The 14879-nt window shown below is 38.6% G+C and overlaps 1 protein-coding gene across 2 annotated transcripts in view; it reads left to right on the forward strand.

Moving 5' to 3' along the window:
* The first annotated feature begins 1726 nt into the window (after positions 1-1726).
* PLEKHH2 (pleckstrin homology, MyTH4 and FERM domain containing H2) overlaps positions 1727-14879 on the forward strand; it is a 55710-nt gene continuing 42557 nt past the window's right edge. The window contains exons 1-3 of one of the 2 annotated variants that reach the window (XM_041413612.1): positions 1759-1795; positions 2676-2791; positions 6119-6248. In XM_041413612.1, coding sequence (XP_041269546.1) covers positions 2763-2791; positions 6119-6248 — 159 coding nt within the window. In that variant the 5' untranslated portion in view covers positions 1759-1795; positions 2676-2762. Of the gene's footprint in view, positions 1796-2675; positions 2792-6118; positions 6249-14879 lie in introns of both variants that reach the window. The other variant, XM_041413613.1, reaches the window with a different exon arrangement.

Consider the following 14879-nt stretch of genomic DNA (forward strand, 5'->3'; position numbering starts at 1 on the left):
AGTAAGGGAACACAGATTCTAGCCACCTCTACATACTTCACAGCTAGGGCAGTTGAGAGAAAATCCTATCCCTATTCTTTCTTTCAGAATATTTTTTCAAGCCTCTTTCTGTATCAGTGTCGAGAGCTCCATGACTGCAGATCATTTTTATTACTTTAAGGGCAGTGAAAATGCCAGTCCACCAAACAAACTGAAAGAAACCCTCATTGAGCGAGCAGGCTTTGCTCTCCCTCTTGCGGTCCGAGCACGTCATTCCCGCAGCCTCCCCCAGCTCGCTCACTCTGGATTCAAAGGCTTGGCGCACGCTTGGGAGTATCCAGAGAGAGCGAGCGTGTCTCTCTATTCGAGGAAACGATATGGACAAAGGTTTCATTGAACGCCAATGCTAAATCATTTTGTATAGCTCTCGTTAGGAACCAGATGATTTTGATTTTGATTATTTTGGCTAAATCTTATAATTCAAAGAAAGGGGTTTTTAACCTTACGTGTTTTTAATGTAGCGAACACTCTAGACAGGAGGTATTGGGTGGAACACAATGCACTCCTTGCTAAAAACCAAGAGTGTTTTTAACACTCTTTTCAGCGACTAGTATTTAAAAAATACATGAAGCACTTAGGAAAGTACCAGCAAATGAAACTGTTTCAGTGAAGTTGTTTGGATACTCGAAGGTCACTGCAAGCGGGTGGAAAATTGGAGCCCGTACTGAACTGAATAGGAAAAAATGAAATTGTGTGTATAACCAGATGGGGAGTATTTCAGTTCTAAGACCTGGGGTTTTGTTGGTTTTCTTTTTTTTTTCCCTTCTTTTTCCAGAAGAAAAAGCTGAACTTTAAATGACTCACAGATGTGAACAGTTTACTCTGCACACCTACATTATAAATAACCCGAGAGGAATGGTGCAGTGTGGTTTGTTTATGCACCAGAAGAGTCTATGAGATATTTTGCCTCCATAAATCATAACCCAAACAAAACAGAATCCTTAAATCTGAGTCCAAATGAATGTGTATGAGGAAGATTCCTCTACGTGCCAGGCAACACACCAATTACTTTGTAATACTTCAGTCAGTCTTATAGAAGGGACACAGACGGCTGGTTGCCTGAGATGTACTCTCAGCTTTTTTCAACTGGAGGGGACCAAGCGCCTGCTGCCAGCGCGACTCGGCAGCACATGCACCTGCTGCTTTATCCCGGCTGGAACTCAAACACAAAGTGGGTTGTTACCTACGGGGTAGGGCAGCTCAGCGAGACCCGTTTACACCGTAATATCCCCAGCATTGCCCCGGGGACCGCACGGTTCCAACCCTCCGGTATGTACTTGACAAATGACCTTTCACAAGACGTGTAATTTAAATTACAGTGAGCTCCAAGTGGAGCCGAAGAACTGCAGAGCAAGCGGATGCTTCTTCCTGGCATCGTCTTCCAAATTAAGAGGGAAACTTCCTAATTCACAAAGGAACTTTAAAAACGGCGATGGGAAAGGGGTATGGGCAGGCTGTCTCTTGCTGGGACCCCTCCGCCAGCCTTGCCCTCGAAGCCCTACAGCCTCCAGCCGGGTTCCATCGTCCTCCGTCCGGGCCCCCGCTCCGCGGGACGCCGTCGGGGCCGGAGCACACGGGAGAGGCGGCAGCCCCGGGAGCGCATCCCGCCGGCAGGGCCATCCCGGGACGGGCCGCAGCCCCGGGCCGCTCCTCCCGCCGGCTGCCGGGGCCGCGGAGCCGCGGGGCGGGCGCCGAGGGGCGCGGGCAGCGCCCACAGCCCGGACGGCGCCCGGCGCGGCGAGCCACGGCCGGCCAGGTCTGACCTCCCTTTCCTTGCCCCCTTCCCTCCCTTCGCGAGCGGGGCCGCGCCCGGGCCGGCCCCCGGCCCTTCCCGGCAGGGTGTCGGTCCCGGCGGCGGGACGGCGGCGCGGTGCCCCCCGGGTGACACCGGCGGGCGGCGGGTGGCGGAGGGTGATGCTGGGGCAGGTCACCGCGGGGTGTCGGGTCACGGCAGGACTCCGGGCTGTCCCCAGGCGGTGTCCCCGCGGCTGGGGACTGGCGTGCCTGACGTCCCTTAAGGTCCCGTAAGGTCCCGTAAGGTCCAGGCTCCTCTCGTCCCGTTGGCGGTGCCGCTGCCGCATCCCTACCGTCCTCCCAAATACAGAAGAGCGAGAAGAACACAACTCCCAAACAAACGTGCACAACTACGATACTTTTGAGATACCTGCACGGCTAGCTTTCAGAATTTCAAGAAATTAAATTGGGACGTAGTGTGGCGTCACACTGCGACTTAAAAATTGCTGTCATCAGGAAAAGGACATTAAATGATTTTGCGTGCTTTAATCTTGTTTGCTGCACGTATTTGCCACTGGGAAGCCGAGCAGGCAGCAATGAGCTGGGAGGGGGCCCCTGAAATCGGGGTTTGTGGGGGTCTGCGCCCGGGGCTGGAATGGGTGAGCAGTGACTGACCATCACTTCATGGGTGGGAACAACCTCATCAATACCTAGGAAGCAGCAGAAAAAGCATTCCTACATCAGATTTTGAAGGAAGTTTTAAATAGTGCAGGCAACAGTTTGTTTGAGCATAGAATTATGCAAAATGACTCAAATGGAAAATAAAGTTCCCAGTGTTTGGAGGTGAGTAAGGGCCTTGGCCAGCAACAAACCTGAGAATGACTTCCTTGATTCCTACACAGGTCCACTTTGTGTCTCATCATTTCCCTTCTACAGTCCAATCTTTATGGCACCAAAAATATTTATAAGTGCTGAGTTTGGGTGAAAAGATGGAAGACATGGCCTTGAAATTCAAGAGGTATGGTCCAAATGCATTTAGGCCAGTAAATATTTCAGGGTGGTGAAGGGGATCCACTATGTACTGCTCAAACCCACGCCTGTTGAAACAGAAGAACTTTCCAAAGTTTCTCCAGCAGAGAAAAGACATCCAGAACATACGGACAGAAAATGAAGCGCTTAGTTAAACACTGCATTTTGTTAAAAACAGAGGAAAACACTGACAATGTGATAAGGAATATGTAAATTTTTTTTAACACGCTTCAAAAAGGTAGAACATTGTTCCCTCCCCCCTGAAATGTATTTTGATAATTTCCAAGCAGACGGCAAAAAAAAGGAAATTATATCAATCCCTTTGGGGAGAATGTGACATTCTGACTTCTTGAAGCCTAGAAAGAGGTTTATAAACTTACAAAATGAAAAAGACAAATTTAATCTTTCCAGACTTGTCAAACTTGTCTCAATTAATTTTTGATGACATAATTAGAACTTAAGGCTTTAATGTGCGCTTTTTTAGTTTACTTTTCAAAAGATTTAACTTTTTAAGACTCAGGGGAAACGGAGGGCTTTGCGGTGGGAACTGGAGCAGGAAGAAGGGGCGGACTCTGTGTAGGTTTGAGTGCTGATTCAGAGTACTCTATTAAGCCAAGAGAAGATGAACTCATTTTTATCCTCCCTTGGGGAATCAGACAAGAAACAGGAAGTCATTGATTCTAAGTAAGATCATTCACTCTGCAAGTGTAAACAGTGTGTTATGTGCCTGTAAATATTTCCAGAACCCATTGGCTTGTTGGAAAATACAAAGTAAATTATTACAATCTCTAGCAAAGAACCTGCAATAAAAAGAGTTATTTTCAATCTTTTTATCCATAATGTTTATGCAGTGGAATATTAATGAGTTTGGACATTGGGAAACTACTTGGCTGGACACACTGTTCACTGCCAGAAATCCATTGACTCAAATGTTTTGTCTGTTGAAAGACAAACATTTTTAACTCCACCCTGTAATATTGCACCCTATCAAAAAGCAAAAATTCTTTCATTACTTGACTCTTTTGTGTTTTCACTGCCACAAACACTGAAATATCCCACTGTTAACCAGATGTTGGCCTCATCCATTTCTGTTTTATGTAGCAGCAATTAGTTAAAAAGGAAAAACCTAAAATATCCTGAATAGTCTAATAACATGTTGCCAGTCCTCATTGCTTAGGAGAGCAGAATCCAGATAAATCTGCAGCTGAAACTACCTCTCCCCTCCAAAACAGGAGAAGCTGCTGCTTGGCAGTGCCACCTTCTCCCTTTGAAAAGGGGGATTCTGGACAAGCAGAGATGACCATGGACTAGGGACAGCACAACAGCGAGCTGCTTGCTTCTGTGACAATCCAGGGAAATTTCTGTAAGCTTAAAAGGAGAATGGCAAAAAACACCAAAGGTGTCTCAGTCACCAAGGAGGACTGCAGTTCAAATGCTTATGTTTAGAATGTGGGTGTTGTAGGATCGGCTTAGGAAACTATTTTAATAATGTACTTAAATCCTAGTGATTCCTTGGGGATTCCTGAATAGGAGATTCCTGAAAAAGGATAGTTGTAACCTCTGGTTTAGCAGCTTGAATCCCAGCCTGCAGGACCAAAGGAAGAAAGTGAAAAATGGAGCAGTTATCTTCAGACAAGTGATTGTGGCAAAAAGTTACAAACCTCACTTTTTCTTTCCTGGTTTTCCTTCTAAATTAAGGTATGGAATGAAAGAAACAAGGAATTTAGGGTATGAGAAAGGAAAGAAGGTTTTGAGCCATAGTTTTTCACCTGTTTAGTTAAAATGAATTTGAGAGTCACATGAGACATCGGAATTTAGAAGAGAAATAGAAAATATTACTGTAGCAAAGAAAAGTGAAGGACTTTTTTGGAATCTGGCTCATGACTTTGATCTGTCTTGTGGTGCTTTTCCTTTTTTCTTCCTGTTGTCAAAAACAACAGAGAAGATAAATTCCTCGGTGTTTGGTCTCCAGCTGATGGGTTTCAGGTGGGGCTGCCTCTTGTGGTGCAGGGAGGAAGGGAAGTGCTTGAAGCTGGGCTTTTGGAGGCCTGGGATAGCCATGGGAGGGGGCTCCCAGTGGTGTCACTCACTCATCCATGCTAACTGTGTCAGGACCTGCAGTGTGGAGATCTGTATTAGCCTTAATCTTCCTGTGTCAGCCTCCTTCATCACACTGAAAACAGTGGCTACTTGCCTTTCCTCATCAGTGTCCCACTGTTGAGGTGACAAACATGCAATATAACATTATGACTTGTTGTTTTTTTCTTTGTTGTGATCTTCCAGTGGCCTTCCACTGAACGGGTTTTTTACATGTTTATTATTTTTGAGATAAATTGGATACTTAGGAGCTATTCAGGCTTTATTTTCAAAGCCAAACCTAAGTGTCCAGAACCCTGCAAAGGCCAGGCCTTTATTTAGCAAGGGAATTTTGGACTGAATGGTTACATTCAGCCATCCACTTACTCCATTAAACTGTCTACAAATACTTGGAATACAACAGAGCCCAGTCCTTCTGCTTACACACAGATGATTTTCTTGGCTTCTCAGACTCAAACCATGATGAGCCAGCTCTCATGCTGAATAATTTTTCCAGAAATGCTTGTCCAGAAGGGCACTGAGGCTAATTTCCAGAAGGCATGAGCAGTTAAATGTGCATAAAAGCAGAGCTGAGACTGAAACATGCCTGAACCAGGATGTCCTGAGATCTGCAACAGCTAATGCAAAAAGATTGTTTTTCACGTGGGGGGTCCATTAGAGACCATTTGGTCACCCACCTTTTCATTTGGAATCAGAAACTTCCATCTTGTTAAGGATATTGAATTTTAAAGGCAATTTGATTAACCAAAATTTTAAAGGATTTTTAAAAGAGTGGTCTGCCAAACATTAAACTTGCATAAAACCAAATGTGCTACTAACTCACAGGCAGTTACATCTATATAAAACATTTGCTAAGCAAAAGCTTGGTTCCCTACAAGACTCTCCTGAGTAGGAAAGGATAAATGCAGCAACTGAAGATTAAAATGTGAGATGTGTCTCTGCTTATCAAGGAAAAGTAATTGCAGCCATAGGATAATTGAAGAAATTAAAATACAATAAACCTAAATATTATCAATACAGATTACAGATTTTGATAGTTATGATAAGGGCCTCAGAAAACTATCATACTTTTACCATGTTTTATGAAACTGTACTTGTGTAAAATTTGGGGGCATTCTTGAGATTTATATAAAATAGGTTAGTATGCATATTAAAATAAAGTCAGACATTAAATACAGACTGAATTTGACATGGGGACTTTTTCCCTTTCTTTTTCCAGCATAAATATGGCTGAACTTTCAGAGCCAGAAGGTACTGTAAACTGGAAGGAAAGATGTTTAACTTTGGAGTCACAGTTAATGAAATTTCGTCTCCAGGCAAGCAAGATCAGAGAACTGTTAGCAGAAAAGGTAGGTCTCATGGGATGAATTTTAATGATATATAAATTATTTTATTTTATTGTGGAGGTGGATCACAAGTCATGGTTTGGGATTACAAGTACTGAGATTTTTTTCAGAAAGGGAAAAATAGCTTTTTACAACAAAATATATGGAGATCATATATGTTTTAATGCTGTGAAAGAATTTTACACATCAGAATTGCCAGTAAGAAATATTCATTTTCAAGTAAGAGCACACTGGCAACTCTCCTGCAGAAAAAAATATGTATCCAGTAATCACTTTTACAACACTGAATAATATTTAACACATTTATTAAGTATTTGAGATGTGATTTAAGACACAGAAATCATCACAGAGACAATCCAAGAGTATAATTTTCCCCAGTATTCTTTAATGTATCATATAATTTACCACACTTCATTTTCTATAAGAAGACATCTCCAACTGTGGCTTATCATCTGAGTCTCTGGATCCAGAAAGTCGAAAAGTATTGTATCATTTAATTTGAAAAATATTGTTTCAATATTTACTTTATTTTTCAGTGGAGAAACATTTCACTTGGTGTATTCATATATGTGTATCCCAACAGTCAGTTTTAATTGAGCCTATATCTGAAATATAAAACCCCCACCATTTTATTTACCTGGTAATATTTTGACAGAACAAGGCAATTAAAAGAGTACAAGAGACAAAAGATCTTAGAGATTTATTGTAACTATGTCATCATTAAGACCCACTTCAATGAACTTCTAATTAAAATGTTTTATTTTAGTAACTCTTCTTGAGCTAAATTTTCCATCAATTGTTCCCCCTAAAGAAAAATTAAATTCAGATAACCTGATAGTATGTAAGCGAAAATACTTTTATTTTTCACATGTAAGTGAGTTGTTCTTTTTTGTGGATTTATCCATTCTCCCTTTGAAGCCATAAATACACTTGATCTCCACATTTAGTCCTTTGTGAATCATTCCCACTTTACTATGTGTTGGTGGGGACAAAAGCTAAATAATATTAAAGCAGGAAGAAACAGATATTTTTCTATTTACAAAGAACCCTGGATGATGTACAAAGTTCCAGATGTGTTCCAGTCCTTTCCTAATAATGCTTAGTATTGTTTTCCTTGACAGCTAAATTAAAATTTACAATTGAGTGTTTTCATGGAGATACCTATCTTAATTCCAGGATCTTACACAAAGTCCTTTAGATCCCTATATTATGGGCCGTCTATTATTTTATTGACTGTCCACTAAATCTTTTAAGGACCTGCATGTAAATCTTGCTTCTCAGAAAGCTTATCTTATCATAAATAACAAAACACCACCAAAACCTTTGTCACTTCACTGCTCAGTATCCATTACCAAATGTCTCCCTTGAACAGCAATGAGCCCGCAAGAGATCTCTGTAGATCTCCTGTGATAGCTGCTGGTCACTGTAGGAAGTAATCAATAATGTCCTATTTTTATTGATCCCTTTTTGTAATTCATGGAGGGACATTCCCTCCTGCCCCTTGGCTTTTTATTTCCTTGAAACACTTTGCAAAATTCAAATAGTTATAATAACCAGACCCTCCCTATCTTCAGCCTTGGTGATCCCCTCAAACTTCATTAGCTTTGTAGGCAAACACCTCTCTTTTTAAGGGCCACTTTAACTCTTTCTTTACCTATAATACTTATCCACATGCACCATAATTTTGCTGTTACATTTTCTACTAACTTACTACCGACATCAGACTTACAGATCAATAGTTGGTTCAACTATTGGAAGAATAATGAACTGTGCAAAAGCCATCCTTGAAATTTCATTTAAGAATTAAAAAAAAAAAAAATTAAAAAGGAAACTACCTGTGCCTTTCATTGTAGTTAGCAAGGCTCAGGGGTGAGCAAGTTATTATCATCAGTTTTGGGGGAGAATATCCCTCCCAGAGTACAATCCTGGCAGCTGTAATTCTCATTGGATACTCACACAGTCAGAGCTGTTAGGTCAGAGATACTTGTTCTGTCTCTATCCCATCTGGATCACTGCATTTCAGGATGGAAAGTGGCTAAACACTGGACATGACTTTCCTGGCAACCTTCTAGCAGCCATTACTACCAATTTTTATGTGGCTGCTGCTGATTGTAGTTTTGGCAACCAAAAAATTAAGATTCATGAACAATGCTTCACAAAACTATATAAGTTTTAAGAAAGATTTTAGAAATTTGAATGCTTGCTATTTGACTTTTCACTTTGTTCATTTACAGTTTGCATTTACAGGCTCTTAACTGCTAGAAATACCCTCTTAAATTAATAGCAATGTATGCATAATCATACAATTTCAAATATCAACATAAAAACCCCAAACAAACAGAATAAGATGGATAAAACCACAAGTCTTTAGCACTTGCTCAAAATAAAGTATTCAAATGCAAATACTGCTCTCATCTGTGAGAAATATGACTCTGAAATAGATAAACCTTCAGAACTTATATTACTGTCCTCTTGTTTTAGTTTGCCTTACCTTTCTCAGAAATTTTAGAAAAAGAAAAGTGATTACAGGAGTTACATGAGAGAAACATTTTCTGTTGAAGACCACAGGTCCAACAAGTATTCAGTTGGGATAATTTGACATAATACTCTCCAGAGCAGAGCATTTGCAGACTTCATGAAAAATGATCCTTCTCCTTACTGTGCCACTTTGACTTTTTAATATGAATCTTTCACTCATAAACTGGAATTCAGTTGGAACATGTATCAAAGTCTGGTCACAGCTTAATAAATTTGATCATACTCATCTGCAAATTTAGAAATTTGGCACAATTCAAAAGCAACCATTTTCAAAATGGGCATTAAAATCTTTCCATGTATTTCTGAGTTGGTTTCATTTGCCAATAACTCAGTGGTTATTTTTTCACATGTTTTAATTTTTGAAATTATACCGACAGCTCTCAGTATTTGTTAAAGATACACTCCCACTAGTTTGAAATTGAACTGTGTGGGATTGTTACTCAAAAATATGTTTGGGAAATAGCAAAGGGAGTAATGAAAACCCAATTGGCCAGTATTTGACAGTCATCCTGATATTAATGACAAAATAATAATGCAGCTGATATCAGGATTTATAGGTACTTTCCGGATTTGTTACTTATTATAGAATGAAACACATTGGCAAATGTGTCAGAAATAATTCTCACCCTTACTTTGATTAGCACAGGCCTTTATTTGTGGTTTTGTTTACAATCATCTCTACTCTATGAAATGTGTACTGAAACATTGAACAATAGCAGCAGACAGTGTTCCACTTCAAAGCAGCAATAAAATCACAGCACTGTGGTGTGACGGACGTAAAACCCTGTGGGTATTATACTATGTAATTGTTGTAGAAAACAGAGTAAGAATGATACTGTGACAAAAACAGGGAGTCTGTAAAAGAAGAGAAGAGAAATGGATTGGTGGTAATTCTCCAGCCTTCCTCCTCTGCCTGTGTTTGAGAGGTATATCTTCAAGACAGTATCAGGGAAAGGAGTTTACATCCCATTACCCCATGTGTATGACTTGCCAGAAACTGCCATTGGGTTCTTCCTCTTGTTGTATAAGAGTCTAGAATCAGATTTAAATAAGGGATGTCTTGAATCTGGCCATTTCCAATATTTGTGTATGATCTGTGTGAGCCCATAAATGTATTCAGGCTGCATTAATTGAAGTACTTTTCTTATAGACTAGAAATCAAATACCTTTGCAAAGTAATTTTATTTAATAGCACCCCTGCAAATAAATGAAGAATTAATATGAAAAGTCTTGAGTATATTATTCTAACGGATGTGTTGTAATTGAGAAAAACCAACTTGACTGTGTTCTGTAAATTTAGGAAGTAGTCATCCTTGAAACTCAGCTGAGGAGTTTGAGAAATTTGCATTGTAAATGTGTTGCAGCAGTACAGCTACCAGAGCTTTAATTTTTTACTGAACTTGAGAAGAGAGAGAAGCGAGGCAATATACAGTGTTTTTAGAAAACTTAATCCGTTCCCTGTTTTTTATTTGTTTTTAATATGTTTTCATTTTGCCAAGTAAAGTCTATATTTATAAATGTAACATGCAAAGAAAGAAACCTTGTTGAAGTTTTAAGCAGAAGCTGCTGCTGTAAGTGGGAGAGGTCTTTACAGGAATTTAAGGAATGATGTTAGAAAGTATCCTAGTAAGCCAAATTTAGGATGGCTATGAAACTGAGCTTTAAGCAGAAGCCTGTATTTTAATGCAGCTTGAGTCTTACGTATGTGAAGAGTTTACAAAAAAACCCCTTTGTTGAGTAAGAAATTACATGTTTCTACTACAAGTTTAGCTTCCAGCTGGCATTTCAAATCACAGGAAAAGTTGGTGACCTTCATTCTTTTCTCAGTAAATGCATTTTTACCTAGAACACGCACACAACATAAGGTATAAAGTTGATGTTCTTCCTACCATTAAAAAATTGTTTTAGTACAACTACATAGCTGTGTTAAATTCCCTCTTGGGCAGCCTCCACTGAATTTCATCAGACCCCATAAGGACTGAATATGGCACTAACCCAAATGCTGTGTTATGGGTTAGTCTGTCCAGTAATACTCAAGCTTCCTATGAATGTCTCCAAGTTTGTTTCCTGCAGTGCTGAGGGGCATTATGTTATGCTTTAAGTGGTTTTCAACAAATATAAATGATTATGAAAGAGAATTCTTTTCATATGTATGTTGTTTTAACCTTCTGCTTGGATAGTCTCTGTATACATGCTCAGCTAGCAACGAGCGTGTACATCACAAATGTAATATTATTTATGCTTTCTGAACAGATAATGAAAATTGAATGATAATCAATTTTTAGGCTAAATACTATTTTCAGTATATTCCAAAGCATAATGCATTTTGGACTTTGTCTTACAAACCAACAGCTAAATCTCTGTCCCACTGTATTTTTATTCCTTTCATAGACCTATTTATGGTATGTCATTTGACATTTGAAAACGAAGCAGATGTAGTCTGTTTTGTTATCTCTGGCATGGCAATTTCATGTTTAATGTTTTTGGAGGAAAAGTCAGTAACTCATTGGACTTACATAGTGATTGCCAATATAAAAATTGTAAAAAAGCACAATGAGTATTTTCATTTGCAATCAAAGGATTACGAAGGGTAAAGGGGAGCAGAACACAATTGAACAAAAATTATTCAGATGAAAGTAATTTTTCTGTATTTAGTTGTCCTTAAAAATTCTTCTCATTGTGGGGAATAATTCAGTTGCAATTAGGAAGGTACAAACAGGACAAAGCAGGGAGAGTTAAGGAGATTAAAAATTTTTATTAATAGAGTAGTAGGTTTGTTTACACCTTTTTAATACCTACACACGTTTCTTATAGTTTCATTTTTATCCCTTGTCTATTATTAAGTTTATGCTATGCCTTTTTAAAATGGTGGAGCTTTTTTTTATTTTGTTGTTTTTGCATGTCTTAAAACTACATGCTTTCTAAGGAGGTTGAAAATGGAAAAGAAAAAAAAAGAGAACTCAGGAAGCAATAAATTAGTTGTTCTCGTAGAGGCATGGCTGGGTAATGGCATGAAGAGCACAGCCTTTCTGTGAGGCCAGAGGATTAGTACCTCCTTCTAGTGGTATTCACTTCTGTTCCAGCCCACCTAACATGCAGAGTTGATGGAAGTTGTGGAAACTGATAATGGGTCCTTAGCCAATCTAATACTTGTTTAGCATTTCACTTATAGGATCTACAGAATTTTGTTCCCCATTTTTGATGGAGAGAACTATTTTTGCTCATTCAATTTTCATTTCCCTGGGAGTGTACTTTCTTCCTTTAAATACCTGTTGTCTTGTCTTTAAAGTGCAACATGCTACCTTATATATATTTCTGGAATCACTTGGTCCTTTACCATGGGTTTTCAAAGTGTCCTATACACTTCAATGTCATGAATAAATTCATTTTCAGTCAAGTTTTCTTTTTTGAAAATGTTGACTGTGAGTAGTACCTTTGTTTTCCAAGCCATCATCTCTCAGGAGGTAGCACATCCTATTTCAGGTGGACGCTCATGTTGTAGCTCTAATCAGAAGCCACAATTCAGGGAGACACAGGTAGCAGAATTTCCACAATTGCAGTACAGTCATTAGTAGAAAACAAAGCAGATGAGCATATTCTTGATATATGTTTGTCTTTTTCACGTCAAGCAGTATGTGAGACTTCTTCCTTGCTGCCAAAGGGCTTTGGTACCTTCTTCCCTCTCACTGAGCAGTGTCTTCACTCCTTTCAAGATTTTGAATACTCTGATAATGTCTGTGTTAAGAGTGGCCATCTACCTAATTTGTGCTTGATTGTGTCTCTGCAATTTAACTATCAGGATAAGATCTGAGTTGGGAAAGATGACTACCAGAAAGAGGGAATTTCCTAGTGTTTTATTGGGCTTAGGAAAGGTCTGTGACTGACATTGGAAAAGCACAGTTACTGAGCCAGCATTACGTGCTGCTCAATTGTCCTTCACTACACTGCCTCCTCAAATCCCACTGCTGAATTTAACATTTTAAAATCTGTATGTTTGCTGGCAGCTGTCCTAGCTGGTTCTGGAAAAGTTCCCTCTCTGGGCTTTTCTGTTTTATATTCTTAAGTTAATTTCCCAAAGAAATAATGAATTTTACTACAATGAACTCAACTGAGATGTGAAAGATTGTTTTTCATACGTACTTTTCACTCATTTAATGACCACCAGAAAACCTTTTGAGCTAAATAATTCTTTAAAATCATGTTTAAATATTGAAAAGAACTTGAAAGAAGTAAAATAACTCAGTACTAAAACTGGTCTAATCAAGGAGAGCAACAGAAATTTTGAGCCTGATTTTTTCATTTTGGAAACTGAGCAAATAGAGACTGATAATTTTTGGAGGTTTCATTTTGTTCTAAGGAAAGGCTTTTGTGCTAAGCACAGTTCATAGGAATGAGCTGAATTGCTAAAAAGGAGAAGTAAGAGAGGCTTGCCATTAAGAAGTGACTTTTGCCTACCTAGGAGAGCAGTGCCAGAAGTTGCTGCAGTTAAAGTGAACAGGATTTCAGTTCTGCACATACAGATTGTAGAACTGCTGGTCATCTGCAGAAGTGGGTATGTGTCTATTTGTGTGTGTGCACGTGTGCACACATAGATGCAACTTTGACATCAAAGAATCAAATTGTTTTTACACTTCCTATATTTGTGTGACAAAATAAAAAGGAATTGGTTAGATGGCAAATTTGCAGATGAATGGTTGACAGTGCTTTATTCATGAGAAGAATTGTAGCCTCTTACCTGTTAATTGGTATTAAAAATGAAGAAGATGGGAGAAGAAAAACCATGGGCGAGCACTAAAAAGTGGCAGGTTGTGAGCCTACTGTTGTTGTAGTAGTCATAGGTGACTACTAGGTGAGCATTCAGGTGAGATCTGAAGGAAATACAAGGCTGTAGTTTTCTGAATTTAATCCAGGTGACTAATTCTTTATCTTTTTTTTTTTTTTTCATGTAGGAAATAATAACAAACCATAAAATTTCATATACAATATATGCTTGGTCTGTAAGTAGCCTAAGGAACATTTGAGCCCCATTGAGACTTAGCCTTTAGCGTTAGCCTTTTTGGGAAGATCTGTGACAAAAAAGATTAGGTTCAGGAAGCAATTCTTCATTTGGAAGACTAAAAAACTGAGTAATACTTTTATAGGCTTCATATTGTTCTAGGGAAAAGCTATTGTGTCAAACTAAGTTTTCCACTGAAGGCATATTTAATTTTATAAATGTGGGTGGGTCTGAAGTATAATTCCTAGACTATATAACAAAATGGATTTCTACTAGTAAGTTAAATGCAAAGCTTTTCAATTAAAGATAAGTCTCTCTAATTATTGTATTCCCTTTGGGTTTAAAAAAACAGTCAATAAAGAACAAAGTATTTCTTCCCCAAGGCATGTGCTCATTCCTTCTTTACAAATTATCTTCTTGTTTATTTTTCCTATGAAATATTAGTATATGTATTTTACATTTCTTTTCTTTAGGTGTTTTGTCTATATGGTTTAATTAGGTCATATTTAAAGTTTGTTGTAGCTTATAAAGATCTACCATTGCCCTTATAGAGAATACATAATACATTGAAGAGAAATATCAAGGCAGAAAGAATAATGTTGGAAAAGATGGATGGAACATACCTAGTCAGGGTTTTAATAAATTAGTTACAGAACTAGGAGGAATATTACTGTATTTTCCTAAGCTAAACTACTAGAAGAGAGAGCTTCTTGTAAAAGCAGTAAGTCATGCTTCTAGAACAGTCTTACCATTGCTTTTAACTAAAAAAACATGTGCAAGGCTTTATATGATTGTGCTTTATATTATTGGCTTTATATGATATGTTTTACAAGCATGTTGTAAAACATGAAAACTGGTTGTCATCAAAGCTGTTGAGAAGCAGATTACTTGCTTTTAAGAAGTACTAACTTTTCTTCTGGAAATGCAGAGATTTGTTGAAATATTTGGTCTAAACATAGAAATATAGAATAAAAAGGGTAAATCTTGGTCAGATGTAGTAGCTGCCGGGCATACTCTTCAAACCATTTATAAACTTAACAAGTACCACACACACAACTCCCCCCCCCCCCCTCTCCTTTTTTGTTAATTTTAAATTAGAA

This window comes from Onychostruthus taczanowskii, unplaced genomic scaffold, assembly GCF_017590055.1.
Source record: "Onychostruthus taczanowskii isolate IOZ18803 unplaced genomic scaffold, ASM1759005v1 scaffold42, whole genome shotgun sequence".
NCBI classification, from domain to species: Eukaryota; Metazoa; Chordata; class Aves; order Passeriformes; family Passeridae; genus Onychostruthus; species Onychostruthus taczanowskii.